The sequence below is a fragment of the Indicator indicator genome, chromosome 19, assembly GCF_027791375.1.
Source record: "Indicator indicator isolate 239-I01 chromosome 19, UM_Iind_1.1, whole genome shotgun sequence".
Classification (NCBI taxonomy): domain Eukaryota; kingdom Metazoa; phylum Chordata; class Aves; order Piciformes; family Indicatoridae; genus Indicator; species Indicator indicator.
Window position 1 is genome coordinate 19,594,181 of NC_072028.1, and position 26,769 is coordinate 19,620,949.

Consider the following 26,769-nt stretch of genomic DNA (forward strand, 5'->3'; position numbering starts at 1 on the left):
GAGGGGACAGGAAAGGGCTAGAGAGGGGACAGGAAAGGGCTAGAGAGGGGACAGAAAAGGGCTAGAGAGGGGACAGGAAAGGGCTGCAGAGCTGCTGTGGGGACTGGAACAGCTCTCTTGTGAGGGAAGGCTGAGAGAATTGGGGCTCTTTAGTCTGGAAAAGAGCAGCCTGAGGGAGGATCTCATCAATGCTGATCAATACTCAAAGAGTGGGGTTCAGGAGGATGGCAGCAGGCTTCTTTGAGTGGTGCCCAGTGACAGGACAAGGGGTAACAGGCACAAACTGGAACATCAGAAGTTCCATCTGAACATGAGGAGGAACTTCTTTAACTTAAGGGTGACAGAACACAGGCTGCCCAGAGAGGTAGGGGAACCTCCTTCTCTCTGGAGACATTGCAAACCCACCTGGACCTGTTCCTGAGTGACCTTCTTTAGGTGACCCTGCCTTGGCAGGTCCCTGATGATCTCCAAGCCCTACCATACTGTGATAGCCACACACTGCACAGCTCTGGACACCTTAAAAACCTCAGTGAAAACATGTTGGTTTTCAATGGGAAGAGCCAGAGGGATGCTCTGGCATGTCCTACCTGGCTGTCTTGGGGTGTGGAGGGCAGGAGGCAGCTCCAGCTGGGTGGTTCAAATCAATAGCTGCTCTTGCAGCCCTGGCTGGAAAGCTCCTGGGACCCAGGAAGGCTTCAGGCTTGGACAATGGAGGGTTTTTTTAACTTCAAACACTCTAGCTTTAAAAAAAAAAAAATGGAAAAAAAAGAGGAGGGGGAGGGGAAAGAAGGGGAGAAAGAAAAGAAAAGCAGATCTGTGCAAGCTCCCCTGCTCCCATTGAGTCACTGGAAGTGGTGCTGTGCATTTCAATGGGGGCAGGACTCTGCTTCTCAGGAGGTGAATTTGCACCCTGTACCCTTGGCAATGCTTGGTGCAGCTACCCCTGGCTTGCTTGGCTTCACTCTTTCCTGCCCCCCACCTCCACCCCCCTCCCTCCCAACACCCCTCCCTCTCTGACAGGGTCCCCAGCAGATTTTTTTGTTGTTGTTGTCATTGAGCTCTTCCTTTTCCATAGGCTGCCTTCATTCCCCTGGCCTTTTGCAGCTAGGAGACAAGATGTTGCCTTGGAAACAAAGCCCCTCCGATGTTTGGAGTCTCTGGGATTGCTCTTGTCTTGCTCCCCGAGTACTTTTGGGTTATTTTTATTGAGCACACAAAGATGCAGCAGGCTTGGAGCCAAGGCAGAAAGCAGCCCTGGGAGGTGGAGGGGAGGCAAGAGCCTCGCTGGGCAGCACTCACTCCAGAGGGGATATTGTTGAACAGCATGTCATGGGCTGAACTCCTGCAAGAGAAATGGAAGCTCCAGGGAAGGGCTTGGCATGCAGGGCTCTGCCTGGGGCTGGCATGGCTGCAGGAGAGAGAGGGTCACCTGGAGAGGAACCAAAAAAAAGCAAAGCAGTCGAGAAGAGAAAGAGAACAGGAACTAAGAATGGCAGACAGCTGAGTTTGCTGGGGCACCAGCACAGAAACTGAGCTGTGCATGGTGGCTACAGGCCCAGGCTACTTATTTTGGGTAAAATCAGATTTCCAGACCTGTCAGCCAGCTGTGAGAGTCTTCACTCCAAGGTTTTATTTGCAATCCTTCTGCGTGTGGCAGGGCGAGTCAGGAGAGCATGAACAGCACCCCACACACACACACTGAGCTCCCCCTGCCCCAAATCTGCCTGCCCCCTTCTGCATGGGGGCTCTGGGAGGTGCTGAGAGGCTGTGCTGTTCCTGCTCCCCCTCACCCAAAGGCATGACCCTGCCAAATCCCAATCCCTCCGTGGGGAACATTTCAGAGTAGGCTTTTACTCCTTCTTCTGCAAAGGCATAAAAAAAAAAAAGGGAAGCCAAACAAAAGCTGATTAAAAGAACCTCCTTAATCCCCTGCTGCTGCTTGAAATATTTCCAAGCTCGGCCAAAGCATTCCAGAAAGGGAAGGGAGGGGAAAACAAACCAAACAAAAAAAAAAAAAAGAGTGAATATCTATTATCTTCCAAAACATAATCAGTGGAGTATTAAGCCTGTGCCTTGTTACTCCTGTCAGCAGGGTCCTCTGCACTGCACAGCCACCAAGGGAGGGCTCCCAGCTGCAGCAGCTGCAGGACTTGCAGGCCCAGAGAGGTTGGCACAAAGAGATGGAAGCAAGGAAGGAAGGAAAACACTGGAACAGGATGGGCAGTGAGGGTGGTGAGAGACTGGCACAGGCTGCCCAGGGAGGTGGTAGAAGCCTCATCCCTGGAGGTTTTTGCAGCCAGGCTGGAGGTGGCTGTGAGCAACCTGCTGTGGTGTGAGGTGTCCCTGCCCATGGCAGGGGGGTTGGGACTGGCTGAGCCTTGAGGTCCCTTCCAACCCTGACAATTCTATAATTGTATGCCTGCCCTGATCTAGTTGAGGATGCCCCTGCTTACTGTAGAGAGGGTTGAACTAGATGAGCTTCAGAGCTCTCTTCCAACCCAGACCAGTCTGTGATGATTCTATGGTTCTGTGATTCTGTGGTTCTATGATTCTGTGGTTCTATAGCTCTATGATTCTATGGTTCTATGATTCTGTGGTTCTATAGCTCTATGATTCTATAGTTCTATGATTCTATGGTTCCATGGTTCTGTGATTCTGTGGTTCTATAGTTCTATGATTCTATAGTTCTATGATTCTATAGTTCTATGATTCTGTGGTTCTATGGTTCTGTGATTCTGTGGTTCTATGATTCTGTGGTTCTATAGCTCTATGATTCGATGGTTCTATGGTTCTGTGATTCTATGATTCTATGTTTCTATGGTTCTGTGATTCTATGATTCTATGTTTCTGTGGTTCTGTGATTCTCTGTTTCTATGATTCTATGGTTCTGTGATTCTGTGATTCTGTGACTGGCAGTGTCACACCCACAAAGGTGACCACCACCAGGTCACAGCCATGAAGAGAGAGGAAGGGATTGTGCTCCTGCACTCAGCACTGGTGAGGCTGCACTTTGAGCAGCACCCAGATTTGGGCACTGCAGCAGGAGAAGGACATTGAGGTGCTAGAGTGGGTCCAGAGAAGGACAAGGAAGCTGGGGAGGGGTTTGGTGGTCATGGCTCCTGAGGAGAGGCTGAGGGAGGGTTTGGAGGGCATGGCTCATGAGGAGAGGCTGAGGGAGGGTTTGGAGGGCATGGCTCATGAGGAGAGGCTGAGGGAGGGTTTGGAGGGCATGGCTCATGAGGAGGGGCTGAGGGAGGGTTTGGAGGGCATGGCTCATGAGGAGAGGCTGAGGGAGGGTTTGGAAGGGCATGGCTCATGAGGAGAGGCTGAGGGAGGGTTTGGTGGTCATGGCTCATGAGGAGAGGCTGAGGGAGGGTTTGGAGGGCATGGCTCATGAGGAGAGGCTGAGGGAGGGTTTGGAGGGCATGGCTCATGAGGAGAGGCTGAGGGAGGGTTTGGAGGGCATGGCTCATGAGGAGAGGCTGAGGGAGGGTTTGGAGGGCATGGCTCATGAGGAGAGGCTGAGGGAGGGTTTGGAGGGCATGGCTCATGAGGAGGGGCTGAGGGAGGGTTTGGAGGGCATGGCTCATGAGGAGAGGCTGAGGGAGGGTTTGGAGGGCATGGCTCATGAGGAGGGGCTGGGGGAGCTGGGATTGGTTAGCCTGAAGAAGAGGAGGCTGAGAGGAGACCTCATTGCTCTCTACAGCTCCCTGAAAGGAGGTTGGAGTGAGGCTGGTGTTGGCCTCTTCTCCCAAGTAACTAATGACAGGACAAGAAGTGATGGCCTCTGGATGCACCAGGGGAGCCTTAGGTTGGATATGAGGAATAATTTATTTCCTGCAAGAGTGGTCAGGCTTTGGAACAGGCTGCCCAGGGAGGTGGTGGAGTCCCCATGCCTACAGGTGTTCCAGAAAATGAGTAGATGTGGCACTTTGGGACATGGTCTGGTGGTCATGGAGGTGTTGTGTAGAAGGTTGGAGTTGATGATCTTAGAGGTCTTTGCCTAATCTTAGTGATTCTGTGGTGCTTGAGATGTTGCAGCTATTTCCATCCCTGACTGCAGAGAGGAGCTGCTGCCATCCCCACTGCTCCCTGGGGCTCTGCAATAGCACTCAAATGTTTGGGGGAGGGAGTCATCCCACATCACAGAACCACAGAACTGTCAGGGCTGGAAGGGAGCTCAAGGCTCAGCCAGTCCCAACCCCCCTGCCATGGGCAGGGACACCTCACACCACAGCAGGTTGCTCACAGCCACCTCCAGCCTGGCTGCAAAAACCTCCAGGGATGAGGCTTCCACCACCTCCCTGGGCAACCTGTGCCAGTGTCTCACCACCCTCCTGGGGAAGAACTTCTTCCTGATGCCTGATCTAAATCTCCCCTCCTCTAGCTTCCCCCTAGCCCTATCACCACCCCCCATATTCCCATAGCTTACCCCCCAGGGGAGCAGTCTGGCTGTTGCATGTCCTTTCCCACCACCATAGCTGAGCCCCACAGATGCCCAGGCTAGCAAGATGCTCACAGATGTTCTCAGCCCTTCTGCTGCCTCCTCACAAGTGTCACAAGCTGAGGGACCTTCTGGATTTGGCAGGCTTTCATGCTATCTTTATGCCAGAAGAATAAATAATAAATACACACAACAGCATCAAAGATTTCTGCTGCCCTGCCCAGCCTAGTTCTGCCCATCCTTGTTGAGCTGCTACCAAGAGATTTCTCTGCCAGCTGCTTAGTTTATGGACTGTCCTGGCATCTGATGCTGCACCTGAGCTCTCATTTAGCCATTCTCTCTGTGAAAAGAGCACTCAATGAAAGAAAGTTCCTGATAATAACCCCCAGGAATCACTTCTCCTGGACTCTCAATGCTCACACCAAGCCCACCAAATTCCTCTCCTTCTTTTCTCTTCCTTTCCCTCTTCTTCTTCCTCCTCTTCTCATCTCCTCCCTGCCAAAGGGCTGGGGAACTTTCTTGATGCTCTGGTAAGGAAAATATAGGGCAATCTTTCTCTGCAGCAACCTGAAACAATCCAAAAGCAAATCTGTTAGTGCATGGAGTAGCTCAGCTGCAGTAAGGAAGAACTTGCTGGGGGTTAGGCTCTGTGATCCTCACTGCTCAAAGGAATTGCTCCTCTGAGCCTGTTGCAAGCACCCAAGTCTTGGTCTTGCTGGAGGTACAGCAGCACAGCAGAGATTGAGCTACAAATCTGTCTTTCATCCACTCTGAACTCTGGGGCTGCTTCTAGGCAGACACTCTGACCAGCTACTTCTCAGCCCCAGCCCCATCAGACACCTCTCCCACTCCCAGCAGCTCCTCCACCCCCACTTCAAAACCTTGGTCCTCCCTGCAGAGGAGGCTTCACAGGCAGCTGGAGATTAAGAAGGAAGGAAGCTAAACCTAAGATGGAGTAGTAAGAAGTCACAGGCAAAATTTTGCTCACCAGCTGCAGAATGGGTTGGAAAAGCCCTCAGAGATCATCCAGTCCAGCCAGCAACCAACCCCCCCATGGCCAGCAAACCATGGCCCCAAGTGCCATGGCCACAGCTTTCTTGAACACCTCCAGGCATGGGGACTCCACTACCTCCCTGGGCAGCCTGTGCCAATCCCTGACCACTCTTGCACCAAAGAAATTTTTCTTCATCTCCAACCTAAGCCTCTCCTGGCACAATTCCAGGCCATTTCCTCTCCTGTTACCTGAGACTAGGGAGAGGAGCCCAACCCCAGCTCACTGCAAGCTCCTTTCAGGGAGCTGTAGAGAGCAATGAGGTCTCCCCTCAGCCTCCTCTTCTCCAGGCTAAACACCCCCAGTTCCCTCAGCTGCTCCTCACCAGCCCTGTTCTCCAGACCCTTCAGAAGCTTAGTTGCCCTTCTCTGGACACTCTCCAGCCCCTCAATGTCCTTCTTGGAGTGAGGGACCCAAAACTGAACCCAGGATTTGGGGTGTGACCTCATCAGTGGGGCATGATCCCTGCCCTGCTGGTCCTGCTGGCCACACTACTGCTGATCCAGGCCAGGATGCTGGTGGTCTTCTTGGCCACCTGAGCACACTGCTGGCTCATCTTCAGATGGCTGTCAACCAGCACCCCCAGGTCCTTTTCTGCTGGGCAGCATTCCAGCCTCTCTGCCCCAACCTCGTTGCAGCCCATCCCTGTCATGGTGCTAACATGAGGCTTTTTGGGACCACAGAGGTCTCCAGGATTACCCTGTGGCTCCATCCACGGGTGTGGGCAGCTGAAGACCAAGAATCACAGTTACCAGAGCAGTGCAGGCAAAGGCAGGAAGCATATGCACGGGTGTGTGCAGAGGGAACTGCTGCCAGCAACAGTCCTCAAACACCCACAGGTTTGCACCCTTCCATTTGCACTCTTCCATCATCTCTTTTGGTAGAGCTTCTCCAGGAAAGGTTGATGTGCAACAGGGAAAAAGCTGGTGGAAGCAAAGCTCTGCCCTCTTTTGGGAGGTCTCCCTTCCCAGAGTGCTGCTTCTTTATACAAAACCAGGGGAACCTGTTTGGGGTTGGTGAAGGAGCTCAGCTCCCCAAGTGTCCTTGTTGCCTGACGCCATGCCCTGTGAGCTGGTGAGGCAACAAGGAACTGGAATTCAGCAGGATTGGGGTGGGGTGGAGGGATTTTTCCTTTTCACTTTGTCCTTTAAGTATGTCTCTTCAACATAGACCACCAAGTGAAGCAGGACCATGAAATGAAGCAAGGTTCTTCCTGATTGAAGCACCATCCATTCCTTCAGGGACAGGTGACTGTGACCCCCAGAGTTAGCCCTTCCCTGTGGGAGGCACAGATAAATCCTCTAGATGAATTGTGGGGTGGAGATCAGCACCCCCTGTTCAGCAGCAAGTTCTGAGCACAAAACTAATTACCAGGTTCCAGCTCTGCAGGGCTTCCCAGCAGGAAGGCTCTGCCCTATAAATCATCACACACAAGAGGCATTTAGCCAGAGATGGGACCAAAACTTCAGCTTTGTCCTGGGAATTCTCCCACCCCAGGGGTTGCTTTCCCTTTCTGTTCCCAAGACAAAGCCTGTTTCCACCTCTGTGGTGGGAAAGTTTGGAACAAAGCCATGTCCCCTCCGCCCTGTCTCCCTTATGCAAGGTAGAGGGATGATGGTGTGGAGAGGCTACAAAGCTGCTGAGGGGCCTGGGACAGTTCTGTGAGGAGGAAAGGCTGAGAGCCCTGGGGCTGTTGAGCCTGGAGAAGAGCAGCCCCAGAGGGGATCTGAGCAATGCTCAGCAAGAGCTAAGGATAAGGGGCAAGAGGCTGGGGCCAGACTCTTGTCAGTGGTGCCCTGGGACAGGCCAAGGGGCAATGGGCTCAAGCTGGAACCCAGGAGGTTTCATCTGAACAGAAGGAGAAACTTGTTTGGTGTGAGGGTGCTGGAGGCCTGGAGCAGGCTGCCCAAAGTGTCTCCTCCTCTGGAGAGCTTCCACGCCCCCATGCCATTGTGATCCTGAGCAAGCTGCTGTGGGTGCCCTGCTTGAGCAGGGGGTTGGACTGGATGATCCCCAGAGGTCCCTTCCAGCCCCTACCATGCTGGGATTCTGTAAAAATATTCAAAGGCATTCGAAAAGTGGAAGATGGGGAAGCTAAAGCCATCAGGAATTCCCAAGCCCAGAGCAAGTTCCCAGAGCACTGCCCTCACTCCCACTGGGCTGCTCCTCAGCCACCTGCTCTGAGGGGAACGCCGGAGCCGCCGCCGCTTGCTGGAGCCGCTCCCGCACACCAGGCACTTCCCCACCGTGCCCTACAGCACGAACACCCTGCTGCCACCACATCTGAGAGACCCTCAGCCAGCAAGGAGGGCTTTTGCAGAGGGGAAAGGCAGGGGGCTGCAAGGATTTCGTTCCCTCACCTCCCTGTGTCTCCAGCACGGCAGCAGAGCGCTCCCTGCGGAGCACGAAGCCATGCGGCGAATGGCCCCAGCTGGGACTCTCTCTCTCCCTTCCTCTCCCTGCTGGGCAGCACTGCCTCTGCCTGGCCTGAAAATCATCAGTAAGGGCTAAGGTTTGAGCCTCCAGGTCCCACACCCAGCCCTTCTGCCCAGTGTTTGTAGGACAGAGTAGCCAACAAAACATCCTGCCCTCAGAGGCTGCTGCTGGGGCTGGCAGTGGCTCTGGGTCTCTCTGGGGACATCCTGCCCTCAGAGGCTGCTGCTGGGGCTGGCAGTGGCTCTGGGTCTCTCTGGGGACATCCTGCCCTCAGAGGCTGCTGCTGGGGCTGGCAGTGGCTCTGGGTCTCTCTGGGGACATCCTGCCCTCAGAGGCTGCTGCTGGGGCTGGCAGTGGCTCTGGGTCCCTCTAGGGACATCCTGCCCTCAGAGGCTGCTGCTGGGGCTGGCAGTGGCTTTCTTACTCTCAGGGTTGACATCTTCTTGAATCAGAAGTGCCTGGGACAGGCAGAGTGCTGGTTCACAGAATCAGAGGAATGTAGGGGTTGGAAAGGACCTTCTGAGGGTCATCCAGTCCAACCCCCCTGCATTGGTGCCCAGGATCACAATGTCCTGGTGGGTTTGGAATCTCTCCAGAGATGGAGACTCCACCATCTCTCTGGGCAGCCTGCTGCAGGGCTCCAGCACCCTCACACCAAAGATGGTATCTTCGTGCCCCCCACGCTTTAGCTCTTGCTGAGCATTGCTCAGATCCCCTTTCAGGCTGCTCTTCTCCAGGCCAAGCAGCCTCTCTTGTAGAGAAGGATCCTAGACCAAGCACCAGCACCACACAAGTTGTTTGGCCAGGACAGTCAGAGGTTGTGGAACTCTCTTGACTGCAGAGGGATATGAAACCTAAAGCTTTACTCATTGCTAGCCAGGCAGCACCTCTGGAGAGCATCTGCACACCTCTGTGGCTGTTGGGATGCAGTCTCTGTCCAGCATCACCTGTCTGCTCACATCCCACCCAACCTTTTTGTCAGCTGTCCTACAGCAGCAGAGTAGAAGCCAGCCAGCATGACACTGTGGAATGCCAACCATCCCTGACTCAATTTGTTAGGCTTTAGCTTTGGGCTCTGATGCAAATCTCTAATGAGCCTGGTGCTGAACTTCACAGCACCATCAACTCTTCTTTCCCAGACCACTGGAGCTTTCCAGATCCACCTCCAACCAACCAGAGTGCAGAGAGGATGGAGTTTGAGTGCCCACCTCAAGGTGTTATCTAAAGGGTGGATTTGAATAAGCCACTGCAGAGTTTCTCACCAGCCCAGCAGCTTCCAGGGTCTCTCAGCAAGCCAAATGGCAAGCAGAGGTGGGAGGCCTCGATTAAATCTTCTGAAGGTGGATGGAAAGGTGAAGGAGGATGGAAGGGTGAAGGAGGATGGAAGGGTGGAGGAAGAAGAGGGAAGTTTGCAATGCACAGCAGCTGCTTGATGCCAGACAGATTCAGAGGTCAGCTGTGAAGCACAGATGTGTGAGAAAGAGAGGGAGAGTGAGGGGGAGAGCCATGCATGGAGCTATTTATTCAGGGGCTGCAAAAACTCCCCTATGGACTTGGAGCTGGGCCTTGGATGTCTCTGGAAGAGGCATATTCACCAGCCCTGCTTTGTCTGCATAGCTCATTCAGGCTGCAAATGCCATGAAAATAACTGGGATGCAGCCACACTTCAGCTGGGTAGCTGGGTCCTGATTTCTGAGATGCTCTAGGAGGAGGAGGAGGAGGAGGAGGAGGATGCTCTAGGAGGAGGAGGTGGGTTTCAGTTTATGAGTCACATTCTGCCCCTAGCTCACAGGCCATTGCTCCTCACTGAAACAGCAGAGGCACTCAACAATGAGCTCTGAGCTCAGGAGCTGCCCCACTCCCCCCCAAGAAGGTCTCCTTCCAGGGACATCACAGAATCCCAGCATGGTGAGGGCTGGAAGGGTTCTCTGGAGATCATCTAGTCCAATCCCTCTGCTAAAAGCAGGGTCAGCCATAAAGCAGGCTGCCCAGCATCACATCCAGACAAGGTTTCACAGGCTCACAGGATGTCAGGGGTTGGAAGGGACCTTTGAAGGTCATCAAGTCCAACCCCGTGCCAGAGCAGGACCACAGAATCCAGCACAGGTCACACAGGAACACATCCAGATGGGGCTGGAAAGGCTCCAGAGAAGGAGACTCCACAACCTCTCTGGGCAGCCTGTTCCAGTGCTCTGTGACCCTCACAGAGAAGAAGTTCCTCCTCATGTTGAGGTGGAACCTCCTGTGCTGGAGTTGATATCCACTGCCCCTTGGCCTATCCCAGGGTGCAACTGAGCAGAGCCTGTCCCCTCCCTCTTGACCCCCAGCCCTCAGATATTGATAAACATTGATCAGATCCCCTCTCAGTCTTCTCCTCTCCAGACTAACCACCCCCAGGGCTCTCAGCCTCTCCTCCCCAGGCAGTGCTCCAGTCCCTTCATCATCCTTGGAGCTCTCCCTTGGCCTCTCTCCAGCAGATCCCTGTCCCTCTTGAACTGGGGAGCCCAAAACTGGATGCAATATTCCAGGTTTTGAGTCTCTCCAGAGTAGGAGACTCCACAGCATCCTTTTTGTAGATGCTGGCTGCTTTCAAGACATCACTTTGATTCCCCCCAAATTCCTGCCTGGAGGGGGGGCACTACTTTTCCCCCCCCCACAAGGTTGCTTGCTGATAACTTAGTACCATGCCTCTGGTTTTGTCTCATACCACCAGCAAAATCCAATGCTTCTCTTCCCCCATCACCACCCACACCCCCACATGGATCTTCTAAAAGTTGCTGAGAAAAGCTTTGGGCACAACCAGCCAGCAGAGGAAAATGCCACAGGGTCAACCTTTGAGATAGGCTGAGTGACAAGTGGGATTAACCAAAGGAAAGAACAGCAGCAAGTGATGTTCACTGGAATTTAGTCCACCAAAAAGGGAGCAGGGGACAAGGGGAAGTAGTGCCTGGATGAATGTTGGCACAGCTCTGCCACACAGCTCCACATGAGGCTTTCAATTCTCCTAGAAAACTTTAGTTGGGGAGGAAAAAAAAAGGGGAAAGGAGTTCCCTAGTTGGTGTCCAGGCAACTCTGAAGGATCAGAGCCAGGATTAACCCTGGGACAATCAGAGGGATGGCAGCCTGAGTCCAGTGGGAGTCTCCAGTAGACAGCTGGTAGGGGTAGATCAGTACCACCAGGACAGGTTAGGGGTTGACCTGCTGGGAAGCAGCTCCATGGAGAAGGACTTTGGAGTACTGGTGGACAGTGAGTTCTCCATGGGACAGTAATGTGCCCTTGTAGCCAAGGCCAATGGTACCCTGGGGTGCATTAAGAAGAATGTGGCCAGCAGGACCAGGGAGGTTCTCCTCTCCCTCTACTCTGCCCTGGTGAGACCACATCTGGAGTATTTTAGTCCAGGTGTGGGCTCCCCAGTTCAAGAGGGACAGGGAGCTACTGGAGAGTATCCAGCAGAGGCTACAAGGGTGATGAAGGGACTGCAACATCTGTCTGAGGAGGAAAGGCTGACAGACCTGAGGCTGTTTAGTCTGGAGAGGAGAAGACTGAGAGAGGATCTGATCAATGTCTATAAATATCTGAGGAGTGGGTGTCAAGAAGAAGGGGCCAGGCTCCTTTCTATGGTGTCCTGTGATAGGACAAGGGGCAATGGATACAAACTGGAACCCAGAAAGTTCCACCTCAGCATGAGGAGAAACTTCTTTGCTGGAGCCCTGGGGCAGGCTGCCCAGAGAGGTGGTAGAATCTCCACCTCTGGAGACTTTCAAGACCCATTGGGATGTGTTCCTGTGTGCCCTGCCCCAGGTCACCCTGCTTTGGCAGGGGGGTTGGACTCCGTGATGTAAGCAGGTCCCTTCCAACCTCTATCATTCTGTGGTGAGGACCAGTCAGGGCTGGTCTGCATTGGCATGATGAAAACCAACTTGCTTGTAGAGACAAACCTGACAGCCACTGAGGTGAGGTTGCTAGGAAGAGCTTCTCTCCCTTCCAACAAGCTAACAAATTAGTTGGCTCTGTGGCTGTCAGAAGCAAAGCCCCAAGCCTGCTTGCTGAGCACAGCCTGTGTGCTTGGTGACAGTGACATATGGGAGACAAATAACAGTGGTTATGGTCAGGTTAGGAAGAAAACAGATCCCCTTATGAACTGCATTTACACCATGGGGCTGGTGCAAAGGCAGACACACAAGCCAGGCTTAGAAAGGGGATGACTTCTTCTTCCCACCTGCCTGTGGGTTTCACTGCTATAAGAAACTCCACCCTGCCCTGCCTCTCCAGAGTCCTCTCCAGTCCCTGACTGGTCTGGAGGTCTGTTCTTTAACCCTTTAGCTTGATGGCTGAAGCCTGGCTGCATCCTGAGTGTCCCCTTGTATGGAGCGCTGGTGAACACCTCAAAAGCTGTGCTCAGTTTTGGGCCCCTCACTCCAAGAAGGACATTGTGAGGCTGGAGAGTGTCCAGAGAAGGGCAACAAAGCTGGGGAAGGGTCTGGAGAACAGGGCTGGGGAGGAGCAGCTGAGGGAACTGTTTAGCCTGGAGGAGAGGAGGCAGAGGGGAGACCTCATTGCTCTCTACAGCTCCCTGCCAGGAGGTTGGAGCCCCTGGGGGTTTGTCTGCTCTGCCAAGGAACAAGCAACAGGACCAGAGGAAAGGGCCTCAGGTTGCACCTTTAGATTGGATATTAGAGGAAACTCCTTGACTTGAAGGGGTTCTCCAGGGCTGGAATGGGCTCCCCAGGCTCCCCATCCCTGGAGGTGTTTCAAAGAGACAGAGCTGTGGAGCTGAGGGCCATGGTTTAGTGCTGACCAGGCAGTGCTGCATTAATGGTTGGATTGGATGATCTCAGAGGTCTTTCCCAACCCATCTCATTCTATGGCTCTGTGACCCTGCTGCAGCTGGGCACATTCAGTCTTCAAGAGTGACACAGAGCTGAACAAACAGCCCAAAGACCTCAGGGGTTCCAGTTCAACCTCCTGTGGTGAACACTGTTGGGAAAGGGATACACAGGGAGGATGGGGGGGGGATAGTCTGGGATGCTCCTACCACTTCAGAACCATCCTGAAGGAAGACAGCCCAATCCCAGGGGATGGAAGACTGAGCAGCTGGGGAAAGGCAGAGGCAGCAGTGGAGGAAATACCATTTTATGGCTCCTTCCAGCAATCCCAGGGGCAGAGTGCTGCTTATTTTTAGCTCCCAGGGTAGCTGAAATACCACCTTGATATTCATTAGCCAAAGGCCCATCAGATGGGAACTGCTAGGCTGGGGGGGGAAGGAATGGGTGGCACTGAAGGGTTGGTTGGTCTGGTTTGTTTTCCTTGATTTAATTGCTGGCTTCAGTAGAGAGGCAGAGCCTGGCAGGAGGCTCAGCTCCTCTCACCTCGGGAGAAGTGGGAGCGCCAGACCTGGGGGAGGTGGGAAGGGAAAAAGTCAATCAGGCAGTATTTCAAAATCTACCTGCTGGGCCCAGGGAGGGCTGGAGATTTTTAATGTCATTCCCAGCTTGAGATGATGCCTGGAGAGTGAGAAAAGAAAAGGGGATCTTCTCTTCTTGGCTCCTTAATTGCTCGTTAAATCATCTAACAAATGCCTGAGCTCCTGGATGGCCTCATGCTCCTTGACAGAGGGGCTTCAGCCCTGGCAGGGGGGAGGAGTGCTTTGAAAAATACTCCTCCTGCCTGCTTCCTCTGGGTCTATAAAATGGAGAGTTCAGTGCTTCACTCTGCAAAACCAAACCAAGTCTGGAATATTTTTATTGCCATTCAGCTGGAGCCATAAACTTTCCTGCCAGCCTTTCTCTTGCTCTGCTGCAAACAGAGCCTCTCCCACCTCCAAAACCTCTCCCACTCCAAAAGGGACCTCCTGTTGACTACAGAGAGGCAGGTACCAAAACAATCCCCTGCCCTAAGAGCCCAGGCAGACCTGCTAACTGCAGCCAGAGATGCTTGTCCCTGGTCACTCCCCTTCTGCCCTCTCATCGCCATTTCTTATGTGTCTTCTGCTCCAACCCACTTCTGCTGGGTCTTAAATCACAGAGGGCTGGCACAGGTCTCAGTAGTGGAAAACCTACTCCCCAGCACAGAAAAGGTGAGCAATGTGCTGTTCCCTCTGATGCTTTGCAGAAAGCAAGCTCCAGTTCAATCCACAACGCTCAGGTGCAGCCCAGATCTTACCCCTAACAACTGGAGAGCTTCAAACAGGCTTTGCCATCACAGACAGATGGACAGATCTCTGACTTCCACCTGTAACACCCTCACCCCAGTAGTCAAGATCACAGACAAAGTCCTTCTAGCAAGCCTGGATGCTCTTTCTGCAGCAGCCATGCAGATATAATCTGGGCCAGAGCAGAGCAGAGCCCTGAGCAGAGTGGCCATTACCAGGTCCTGTCTTATTTAGAGCCCCTAAAAAATAAAAAAGAGGAGAACTGCAGCCCCAGCAGGGCCAGCAAAGCATGCTGCTGATTTATGAATATTCACTGACCTCACAAAGCACTCCAGGGCACAAAACAAGCCTTTGAAATTAACTCAACTCTTCAAGGTTCCTTGGCTTGTCTTGGCTTTGAGGTGTGAGTCACCGAGACTCTGCCTCCCAACCCAGCAGAGTCAGCACGGAGGATGCCTGGGCACTAAAATGTGAAGGGCAGAGTTCTGGGAGAAAGCCCTGATCACAGGATCACAGTCTCACAGTATGTCAGAAGTTGGAAGGGACCTCCAGAGACCATCAGCTCCAACCCCCCTGCCAGAGCAGCATCACTCAGGGTAGTCTGCACAGGAATGCATCCAGCTGGGTTTGGAAAGTCTCCAGAGAAGGAGACTCCACAACCCCCCTGGGCAGCCTGTTCCAGGGCTCTGTCACCCTCACTGGAAAGAAGTTTCTCCTCATGTTGAGCTGAAATCTTCTATGTTCAAGCTTGAACCCATTGTTCCTTGGCTTATCACTGGGAACCACCCAAAAGAGCCTGGCCCCCTCCTCCTGACACCCACCCCTCAGATATTGATAGACATTGATCACATCCCCTCTCAGTCTTCTCTTCTCCACACTAAACAGCCCCAGGGCTCTCAGTCTCTCTTCCCAGGGGAGATGCTCAAGTCCCCTAAGCATCCTCCTGGCTCTCTGTTGGATTCTCTTCAGCAGGTCTCTGTCTCTTTTGAACTGGGGAGCCCAAAACTGGACACAGGATTGCAGCTGTGGTCTCACCAGGACAGAGTAGAGAGGTAGAAGAACTTCCCTAGCCCTGCTGGACACACCTTGCTTGATCCATCCCAGGATCCCATTGGCTCTCTTGGCCACAAGAGCACATTGTTTTTCCATAAACATTGATGTCCACAAACATAAAGGCTTTATGTCCATAAAGTCTTCAAAGCACACATTTTATGGCTGGGACAGTGTCTCCATACTGTCTCAAGATTCCTGCAGCCTGCAGAGGCTTGGGGCTATTTCTGTGAGCATCAAAAGCTCCAACAGCTTCAGTTCCCAGTGCTGGTGCCTTTGGTGCCCTGTGATTTGCAGCAATTCCAGTGTTCAGTAAAGAGAGGCTGCAGAGGAATTTTGATCCTGGCAGGTCATGCCATACCCTGACGTCATTCCCACCCATTCCCATTCCCACTGAGGTTATTGTGCTGCTCTTCCATGCTGTGTCCATCACCTGCTGGGAAATTCCCTGCTTGTTTTGCCACAAAACCTCTAACACCTTGTCCCCAGAGCTCAGGTGGTACCCAGGGAGAACAACCCAGTCAGCAGCTGGGCTGTTCCCATCACAGAATCACAGAATGATAGAATGGGCTGGGCTGGAAAGGACCTCCAAAGGTCATCCAGTCCAACCCCCCTGCAGTCAGCAGGGACATCCTCAACTAGATCAGGTTGTCCAGAGACCTGTCCAGCCTCTCTTTGAATATCTCCAGGGATGGAGCCTCAAGCACCTCCCTGGGTGACCTGTTCCAGTGTTCCACCACCCTCATAGTAAAGAACTTGTTCCTAACATCCAATCTAAATCTGCTTTGCTCTAGTTTGAAGCCATTGCCTCTGGTCCTGTCCCTGCAGGCCTTTACAAACAGTCTCTCTCCATCCTTCTTGTAGCCCCTTTCAGGCACTGGCAGGCTGCTATTAGGTCTCCTCAGAGCTTCCTCTTCTCCAGGCTGAACACCCCCAGCTCCCTCAGCCTGTCCTCGTAGCAGAGCTGCTCCAACCCCCTGATCATTTTTGTGGCCCTCCTCTGGACCTGCTCCATCAGCTCCATGTCCTTCTTGTATTGAGGGCTCCAGACTTGGACACAGTGAGGTCTCACCAGAGCAGAGCAAAGAGGCAGAATCACCTCCCTGGATCTGCTGGCATGTAGCTGTTAAATCCAAGCAAGAGACTCCTGTCAGTGACTCCTCTCAGCAGCAGCACCTGGCAGTGCAGAGAAATAGGACAGAGCCTTTAGGATGTAGGATCATCTCCAGCAGATGATGCATGGCCCCCACCAGGGGGTGGGTGGCTTTGAGTCGCTGTGATGGACAGGGGTTGTTTGTCCATGGGACAGGAACAGCAAAGCAAGGCACTGCCTGCACCCCCCCAGCCTTTGCTGATTTGGACTAAACAGCCTGGAAGAGGAAGACTTAACTGCTGGGTTTGTCCAAGAATCTAGCAAAGAGAAAAGAATTAAAGCAAGGAAGTTATCCTCACTAGTTTGCTCTAAGTACAAAAAAGGCATTAAGAGCTTCTCTCTTCTAATCAATTCTAACAATTGATTGGGTTTGTTTCAGCTGGTGGAAATATGAGAATTTTCATACATTCACAGAACGGTTTGGGTTGGAAGGGACCTTAAAGATCATCCAGTTCCAATCCCACTGCCATGGGCAGGGACACCTCCCACCAGCCCAGGTTGCTCAAGGCTTCGTCCAACCTGGGAGGGGGCATCCAAACTCTTCAAAGCACTGAAAGAAAACCTCTGCAGATCAGCCAACACCTCTGGGCTTTCAGGAGTCTGGGGAGGGTGTAGGAGATCCCTGTGCTGCAAAACAAGCAGAGGGGTCATGAATTTGGGTGCTGTGAAGCATCAGCCACCGTGGGCTATTAGAGTAGGGCTGAACTCAGCTGTTCCCAGGCTGTCTAGACATTCCCATCCTAAATCTGAGACATCCTCCTGACCCAAGCTGTGTCAGAAGACTATCCTCTGGGAAAAGTTGCTGTGAATCACATTTTTTCTCACTGGAAAAGATTCCATCCAAGGACAGCCAGCTGGCCCTGCCCTCGCTGCCACACTCCATAACCGCAGGAGATTCCTCTCCCCCTGAGTCACCAGAGCCAGCCAGCCAAGGTGGGCTGTCAGGAGTTAGCCTGGGCTCAGAGTGAAGAACAAGGAGTCAGAAAAAGCAAAAAGCAATAAGCAGCTGAAAACCCAAAATAGTTTGTTTCTGGAGCCTTCCTGCTGTCCTCTCTGCTGCGCAGCTGTTTCAGCAGGGTTACACACATGGCTCCGACGGACAGCCGTGCAGGGTCTGCATCCCTCTGCCTAACAACACAAAGATCAACCTCCTTCTGTCCCCAAGAAGCTCCACACACAGAGTGCTGAGTGGCTTGTCTGCTGAAGGGAAGTATTTGTGGCCAGGAGGTGGCTTGCACAAATAACCTCATCTCTTGTGGCTTCCTTACTGCACCCTCCTCTTTCTGCTGCACCGTAGGGTGTGGGTCCTAAAGCCCAGTCCCCAAAACTGCAGCCTCTTTACTCCTCACAGTTAAATAGAATCATAGGCTCATAGAACTCTTTGGGTGCCAAAAGACCTCTAAGACTCCACCATGGCCAAACCTTCAGCTCCCAGTCCTGCCCTGAGCCCCCTTTTGACCTCTTGTTGCTTTCCTCTGCAGGCTGACGCCAAGATGGTGTGCGACGTCGTCAGTCGGATGGAGGACACAGAGCCCTTCTCTCCAGAGCTGCTGTCAGCTATGATGAGACTCTGGGCAGACTCTGGGATCCAGGAATGCTTCAACAGGTCCAGGGAATATCAGCTTAACGACTCGGCCCAGTAGTGAGTATCCCTGCCCCCAGCCTTGCATGTTAAGAGGCTCTACCTGGGCTTGCTCAAGTTCTGCCTGAAGCTAAAGACCTCCCAGCACTCATAGGCTGCTGTGAGAGAGCAAGGAGCAAGCAGGGCATTCGTGTCCCCTCTGGCCAGCCTGAGGTCAGAGCTGTTCCCAAACAGCTCAAGGGAGGCTTCTGTGAACACAGATCTGGTGAGCAGAGGCAGATCAGCCTGTGGACATGGCTGATGGCTTCTTGGTTTTGGCTAGTAGATCACAGGAGGCTGCTTTGTGTAGCAGCACAGCTCTTGGGTTTGCTTAGCTGACAGTCATGCTGACAAACAGCTGGATTCCAGCTTTCACAGTGGCACTGCATTCTTCTCATAATAGAGTTGGTGGCATCTCTCCCATTGGGGACCATATCCAGATGTGGCTTTTAATGAATCCATGGCTTTGGTTCATCCCACCATAAAGACAGAGCACCAACCCATGAAGGGCTGCTCTGGCTCTGAAGACACCTTGGGTGCCTCCCCAGTTTCAGTTCAGACCCCTTTCTGATGAGAAGCCACTCAACCTCCAGCTCAGCAAGGAGGCCAAAGCTTCTCATCCCATAGTTTCAACCACGGCAGCTGTTGCAGCCAGGCAAGATGCCCCTGGTCTTGGGCAGGGGTCAACAAAGGGTGGTGAAGCACAAGGAGCAAGCAAGCCCAGTGTCATCATTTCCCCAGTTGTGCCCTCAGACCTTTTGGTAATCAGGGAAACAGAGGCTTCTCCAAGTGGTGAGAGGGGAATTTTGGCTGTCACAAGACCTCCTGTCCACAAGTTGGCCACCTGACCCATGCACACCTGGAGTGGCACATCTGCTGAGGCTTGTCCTGGATCTCTCTCCAAATGGGGGCCCAAGCTGAGGGGTTTGCTGTCCGTGGGGTGTCTGACGGTGCCCAGGCTGCAGCAGCTCCTCCCATCTTCCCAGAGAGAGTGGTTGGCCATTGGAATGGGCTGCCCAGGGAGGTGGTGGAGTCACCATCCCTGGAGGTGTTCAAGAGGGGATTGGACGTGGCACTTGGTGCCATGGTTTAGATAGTCATGAGGTGTAGGGTGACAGGTTGGACTCGATGATCCTTGAGGTCTCTTCCAACCTTCTTGATTCTTGATTCAAGGGTCCACAGAAATCTGAGCTGGCAGGGCAGTTAGGGACTGTAGGCCCTATTTCTGCTCTCATGGTGCTGCAGCAGAAGGCAGGTGATGGCACACCACTTGGCACTGACCAAAAAAAGCAAGTGGGAAACCTGCAGATGTGTGGTTGGTGTCACAGCATCCTACCCAACTGCTTCTCACCTCCAGCAGCTACAGCTCAGCAATAATCACAGAAGCAGAGAATGGCTTGGGTTGGGTTGGAAGGGACCTTAAAGATCAGCCAGTTCCAACCCCATCTAGGTCCTGCCATGAGCAGGGACACCTCCCACCAGCCCAGGTTGCTCAAGACCTCATCCAACCTGGCCTGGAACACTTCTAGGGAGGGGGCATCCACCACCTCTCTGGGCAATCTGCTGCTGTGTCTCCACTCTCACCGTAAGGAATTTCTTCCTGATCTCCAGTCTCAATCTCCCCTCTTCCAGCTTCAAGCCGTTGTCCCTCATCCTGTCACTACAAGCCCTTGTCACAAGTCCCTCCCCAGCTCTCCTGTGGCCCCCTTCAGGTACTGGAAGGCCACTAGAAAAGACTCCCTGAAGCCTTCTCTTCTCCAGGCTGAAGAGGGTCCTGCTATTATGCTGCCTTTTAATCACTACAAGGTGGACATTCTTGTTTAATCCATATCTCATTGCCTGTAACAGGAAGATCAGCCCTCTCCTGGCAGCAATTTTCTTTTCTTTGATTTTTATCACAACAGAAAGGTCTGTGGCAGAAGCATACCTTCAGAGGCAGGAATTACAGCAAATGCTGCTCCTGATTGCATTATAACCTTGTGGAAAATTCTTCAATCGTCTTCAAGTCAATTACCTGGAGGAAAGCATTTTGATTTCCCTTCCCTGCAAAAGACAGCAGCTGCAAATAAAAAGCCCAGCCCTCCCCAGATGTGACCAGCTGCTGGGCAATTCATCAGGCACAGCTCAGAAACCACAAGCAGTTTCCATCCATCAGCTGAGGAGCCCCTGTGCTCTGGTATTCACAAAGTCAACATGTGGTTGCAGCCCAGCAAAATGATTTTTACAGAAGGGTCTGGGTTGGAAGGGACCTGCAAAGGTCATGCAGTCCAAGCCTCTCTGCAGTCAGCAGATCAGATTACCCTGTTGAGCCTCACCTTGAATATCTCCAGGGATGGGGCCACAATCCACCTCCCTGGGCAACCTGCTCCAGTGTTCCACCACCCTCATGGTGCAGAACTTGTTCCTCACATCCAATCTAAATCTGCTCTGCTCTAGTTTGAAGCCATTGCCCCTCGTCCTGTCACTGCAGGCCTTTGGAATCAGCCTCTTTAACAAAATCTCTGGCACCCAGAGGAGGCTGCATCCTGCTCCTTGCCCAGGGTGGGCTGTGCTGCCTCTCTGCTCAGGCTCAGCCATGCCATGAATCATGCTGGGGCTTCTCTCCTCCAGGCTAGGTCAGACGTGAAGCTGAAGTCCTTCCCATTCCCGAACCTGCCACCCTTTAGGAGCCTCTGGTGGTCCCATCAGCAGGAGCTGCTGTCACAGGGCAGGGGCACTGTCACACATCCTGCTGCACCTCCAGGCCCTGGTGCCATCACACCAGATGGTGCTGCAAGTCAGAGCTCACTTGGCACTTACTCACACCCGGTGGACTCACAGTGGAGAGAGGCAAATGATTCATTTCAGCCTTCAGCCCAGTGCTCTGGGGGTGGGGCTTGGTTGGGGGTTGGGTTTTTTTGTTCCTGCATGAGTGAAGGAGTTGAGACAGTTTTCTATTTTTCCTTCCCTCTTCCCCTCTCACAGAATCACACAGAATGAGCCAGGTTGGAAAAGACCTCAGAGATCGTCAAGTCCAACCTATCACCCAGCACCATCTGACAACTAAACCCTGGCACTGAGTGCCTCATCCAGGCTTATTTTGAACCTTTCCAGGGACAGTGACTCCACCACCTCCTTGGGCAGCACATCCCAATGGCCAGTCTCTCTGTCTGGGAAGAATTTCTTCCTACCATCCAGCCCTAGACCCCCCCTGGCACAGCTTGAGACTGTGTCCTCTTGTTCTGGTGCTGGTTGCCTGGGAGAAGAGCCCAACCCCCTCCTGGCTACAACCTCCCTTCAGGTAGTTGTAGAGAGCAATGAGGTCTCCCCTGAGCCTCCTCTTCTCCAGGCTAAACACCCCCAGCTCCCTCAGCCTCTCATCCTAGGGCTTGTGCTCCAGATCCCCTCCCCAGCTTCACTGCCCTTCTCTGGACACTGCCAGCCCCCCCAGAAGGGGCTTGCCTTTATCAAGGCTGATGCTGGGTTTAAAACACCAGCAACTACAACACCTGGGCTTCTTAGGGCACAGAGAAACAAATTCCAGACAAGGACTGATTCTGAAGCTTCCCCAAGTTTGAAAAGCAGTGATGGGCAGGGAGCTGGGTTAACATTGCTCTTGTTTCAGGCTGCTCTTGGTGTGAGCAGGGACATGACCACAGTGGTCTTAGGTTGATGGCTGAACTCAGTGACCTTAGGGATCTTTTCCAACCCACAGAGTTCTGTGCCTCTGTGGTGTTCTGCTGGCAGGAGGAGGCTTTGCTGCAGCAGAGACCACACACCACAGCTGCTCACACATGTCCCAAAGCTTGAAGGCACCAAGTCCTGTGGTGGCCAGCAAAGGTGGCACCATCAGGAGTGGTGCAGGCACTTCCCTTCATCCCAGACAACACCTGCTGAAGGCTCTGAGTGCTTTTCAGAGCCCAGCCCTCCTCTGCTGGGCTGTTTGTAAGGAGACATCACTTGCCTCAGTGCTGCTGTTGTCCTATGCTGCTCTTCCACTGAGGTGCTTGAAATGGTTCCAACCAAAGCCCTTCTGTTATGACCCCTGGAGACCAAGGCACAGGCAAATCAACAGCCTGAAAACAGATTTAACAGATTTTTCACTGACCATAGGTTTAATGTCCTGCATTAGCCTGAACAAGGAGTAAGTCCCCTCTCAAAGATGGGCAGGAGCAGCTTGCTTGCTTCTCTCCCATGCCTGCCTGCCTAATGGGTGGACTTCCCTGCAAAGCTTTGCTTCTTTTTTAGGCTCTACAGCCAGCCTGTCCTTAGCAAGGGTTTCAGAGCCACTGTGAGCAGAAAAGGACCCCAGGGGTGTTGGTTGACAGCCTGCTGAACATGAGCCAGCAGTGTGCCCAGGTGGCCAAGAAAGCCACCAGCAACTTAGCCTGGATCAAACACTGTGTGGCCAGCAGGAGCAGGCAAGCATCATGTCCTGTGCTGGGCTCTGGCCAGGCTGCACCTCAAATCCTGGGTTCAGTTTTGGGCTCTTCACTCCAAAGAGGACACTGAGAGGCTGCACTGTGTCCAGAGAAGGGCAACAAAGCTGGGGAGGGGCATGAAGGACAGGACTTAGGAAGAGAAGCTGAGGGAACTAACTGGGGATGGTTAGTCTGGAGAAGAGGAGGCTGAGGGGAGACCTCTCTACAGCTCCCTGGAAGGAGGCTGCAGTGAGGTTGGGGTTGGGCTCTTCTCCCTAGTCTCAGGTGACAGAAGGAAAGGAACTGGCCTGAAATTGTGCCAGGGAGGGTTAGGTTGGAGATGAGGAAAAATTTCTTTGCTGCAAGAGTGGTGAGGGATTGGCACAGGCTGCCCAGGGAGGTGGTGGAGTCCCCAGGTGTTCAAGAAAGCTGTGGCCATGGCACTGTGGGACAGGGTTTGGTGGCCATGGTGGGGTTGGGTTGCTGGTTGATCTGGATGATCTTAGAGAGCTTTCCCAGCCTTAATGGTGGTTGTATGAATAGAACCCAGCACTTCAGCAAAGAAAGAACATGAGTGGGGAAGAGGGGAGGTGCTGTAGCAGGCCTCCTGTGTCTTGGACAGCAAAAAGTAAAACCATAAGGCCAGCAAGAGAAGGGAGGAGAGTCAACTGCAGCAGTTGGTTTCCTCTTTTTTCATTCCTGCATGTTTTCAGCCTTCCCTCAGGCAAATTTCTGGGTGGGTTGAGTTCCACATTCCTAATCTCTTGATTATGTTTTTATTCTTACTTCATCCCTTCTTCCTTTCTTGTCTCTGTGCCTAGGAGCTATATCAACCTCTGATCATCAAAGAGTCTGGGCATTGCTGATGTCTTTTTCTTCTCTAGCCAGTTTCTGTCAGTGGAAGCACATCTGTGACCCACATTTGGCTTTCAAAAGCAGCACAAGAGAGGTTTCCAGCTGGTTTCCTTCATCTCCTGCTTTTGTGGGGATTTGAAAACTCTCCTGTGTTTCCTAGCCTCCAGTTCTTAACTAGCCTGGTCAGTCAAGCAGAGTGCATAGGGCAAGTCTGATCTTACACCACTCACGGCTTGGAGACCTGCTTTGAGTGGCCTCCAAAGGTGAGGGTGGGGGAGCAGAGCAGACTTTCCCTCCTGCAGATCCAAACAGGCACAGGCCCTGCAAGATGTGTAGGCAGAGGCAGTTTGCAAGTGCACAGGCACACACACAAAAGGAAAAAAAAAAAAAAGCCAGAATCCATCTCAACAACTTCTTCTCCTCCTGTTTCCAAGCACACTGAAAGATCACTTGAGAATGCCAGGGCTGTGAAACTGCTGTGAAGATGCAAACTGTTGCCTTCAACCCCATCCCAGCTTCACACATAGCAGAGGTGTCAGGGCTGGGAAGCTTCCAGTTGCCTTTTGGCTCTCTCTGCAGGGAGTGTAGGGAGGGGGAGATGCCTGCAGGGAGGGATACAGACCTCCCTGCTCAGTGGAGGAAGAGAGAGGAGATTGCTGCTCTGCCATAGCTCACCACAGCCCTGACACCTCAAGCCTGTGCCAAGCACTGAGCCCAAACTAGACAGCACTTTGGGGCAGCACTCCATCTTCAACAACTCCAAACTCCTCTGGCACCCAGCTCAGGATAAAATATCACAGTGTCTTCCTTCTCAGCCTGTCTCCTTGATGTCTTTTCCTAGCAAAAAGAATTGCCTTTGCATGTTGGTATCACCTTCCTTGCTGACACTCCTTGCATCCCACACGCCAGCAGGGCCTTTGCAGAGAGAAAACAGTGAAGAAAGTGGAGCCAGATGTTGTTGGGATGTGGTGAACACCTCCCCAGGCTCTGAAACAGGCTGTGAAATCTCCAGCCTTGGTAATGCTCCACCCTGAGCTAACTTCCAAACTGAGTTTAGGGTTGAAGTTTGCCCAGCTGTGGACAGGGGGATGGTCTAGATGAGCTCCAGGGGTCCAAACTGGAGAATAAATCTGATGAAGAGCAACTGAAGGAGCTGGGGGTGGTTAGTTTGGAGAAGAGGAGGCTGAGGGGAGGCTGTCTACAACTCCCTGAAAGGAGGTTGTGGAGAGGCTGCTGCTGGTCTCTTCTCACAGGCAATTAGTGACAGAACAAGAGGGAATGGCCTCAAGCTGCCACTGGGTAGGTTCAGACTGGACATTAGGAAAGGGTTTTTTTTCCCAGCAAGAGAGGTCAGGCATTGGAAGGAGCTGCCCAGGGAGGTGGTGGAGTCCCCCAAGCCTGGCTGTGTTTGAAGGTGGTTTGGAAGTGGTGCTTGGGGAGATGGTTTAGGGGTGAGCCTCGTAGAGCGGGGTCCTGGGTTGGACTTGGTGACCCTGAGGGTCTCTTCCAACCTGAATGATTCTGTGATTCTGTGATCCTTTCTCTCTTAACACTTGGTTTAAAAGGGAGAAGGGATCCTCAGGGTTGGCTGTGCAGCACTACCACAATGCCCACCTCCCACCAGTCCCCCCTGGTCTAAAGGTTTTCCTTGAACCTTGCCATCAAGGCAAACCTTTAGACCAGGGGGGACTGGTGGGAGGTGGGCATTACATAGGACTGCCAGGACATGGCCCACTTCAAGGAGCTGCAACTGTCTGCTCTCTCTGCCTGAAGAAAGAAGAATTACAGGTCAAGGTTTTGCATTAACATTCCCATCAGGTGCAGAGCTTCCATTTTTCTCCCCACACCTTTTGCATTCGAATTGGCCTCTCCCTCCTGCACCCTCTTGCTCCTGGCTGCCACTTTGCCCTCCCTTGCCTATGATTGGAGGCAGCAGCAGCATAAATAGAACAACCCAATTAATTGGGCTGACCAAAGGGGGGAGGAAAAGAAAATCCATCCCTAGAGCAGATGTAGAGACATCTGTCTGCATCTCTGCTTTCATTTACCACCCTCCCCATAAGTAAACCTCTCTCCCAGCTTTGAATAATCAAGTTCCCCCTATGATAAGCAAAAGAAAAGAGCTCCTAAAGGCCAGAGCTGGTTGGCTGCAACCACCAACCTTGCCCTGTTCCCACTGATGAGATGCAAACAGATTCCCAGCTCTGAGCATCAGCCTGGTAGAGTCTTGGCTTGGGGCTTGGGAGAGGGTTCAAGGCTTCATCCCTCCCTTCAGCCACTCAAGAATCACTGTCCCTCTATGGCTACACCCAGAGCTGAGTGTGAGCTGGGCATGTTGACTTTGAATTCAGCTGGATGTTTGCCAGCACCTCACCCTGCAGCCCCACTTTGACCACAGAACTGCCAGGGTTGGGAGGGACCTCAAGGAGCGTCCAGTTCCATCCCCCCCCTGCCACAGGCAGGGACATCTCACACTAGAGCAGGTTGCTCACAGCCACATCCAGCCTGGCCTTAAAAAATTCCAGGGATGGGGCTTCCACCTACCCAAAAGGGAAGGAGCCAGGCAGTAGCTCACACTGCCTGGAGGAGGAGACACTGTCAGAACTGGGGAAGCATCTCTTCTCCTTCCACTCTCTGCTTGGAGATGAGGAGCAGGCACTGACAAGCACAGCACAGGGCATCCACCCCTGAGGAAACCTCCTGACCCCTGGATCATCTGTTCTCATCACCAGCTGCCAGACCCAACAGGGACTTCTTCCTGCTTGCAAAGGGCTGGGGCTGTCAGAGGCAGTACAGAAAGATTTGACTCCTTTTGGGCTGAGTGTTTGTGGGGTTTTTTTTAGGCTGAAGCATCCTTATGAAACCAGCTGGAGCTGGCAGGGTGCCAGCAAGGGTTGGGCTTGGTTTTCTGGTGTGTTCAGTTTGGTTTCTCACTCTTCTCCCTTTCCCACCAGCTCTGCCTTGCAGCAGGCAGATCTCCTGCCCCTACATCTACCCCACCACTGTCATCTCTGGAAGTGGAAGGTGTCCCTGCCCATAGCAAGGGAGTTACAACTAGAGGACCTTCAAGGTGCTTTCCAACCCAAGCCATTCTCTCAGTCTTTCACCCCAACCTCCATCCCATGTGGAGGGATGCAGCTCCACAGCCAGGCAGCCCAGGCTCTCCTGGGAACCCACAGCCCTTGCTCCTCCTCTCCTGCAGAGCCAGGGAGCCCAAGCATCCCTCTCCCTTTCTGCACCCTGCAGTTTCATGTCCTGTGTGCCCCAAGCCCTGCCATCACAGCCTGTCCTGTGTCACAGACAGCATCACTCACACAGGGTGAGGGCAGGCCATGGGGGATCTTCTGCCAGGGAGCTATCACTGCTTGAAGCTCCTCAGGGCACCAGGTAGCTCTAGCAAGGCAGATGTCCCTCTAGAGGGATGATTCCTGCTCTAAGCCAGCTCCTCAGCACCCAGCTTCTCACTCCCCAGGGGCTGTGAGCTCTGTCCCCTCACAGCACTGGGCACCAGCTGGCTGCTCACAGCTTCACTCTTCCACAGGGTGTCTGCAGGCAAAGCTGTCAGGAGAGCACTGTGCCTCAGCTCTGGGACTGTCTGTGATGCTGG

At 53.1% G+C, this 26,769-nt stretch overlaps 1 protein-coding gene across 5 annotated transcripts in view; it reads left to right on the forward strand.

Annotated features, from left to right (window-relative positions):
- LOC128973459 (guanine nucleotide-binding protein G(o) subunit alpha) overlaps nt 1–26,769 on the forward strand; it is a 192,077-nt gene that overhangs the window by 123,276 nt on the left and 42,032 nt on the right. Inside the window, exons 5-6 of one of the 5 annotated variants that reach the window (XM_054389777.1) lie at nt 5,068–5,083; nt 17,844–17,928. In XM_054389777.1, coding sequence (XP_054245752.1) covers nt 5,068–5,083; nt 17,844–17,928 — 101 coding nt within the window. Of the gene's footprint in view, nt 1–3,993; nt 4,024–5,067; nt 5,084–12,522; nt 12,585–17,767; nt 17,929–26,769 lie in introns of all 5 variants that reach the window. The other 4 variants (XM_054389776.1, XM_054389779.1, XM_054389775.1 and 1 more) reach the window with 4 other exon arrangements.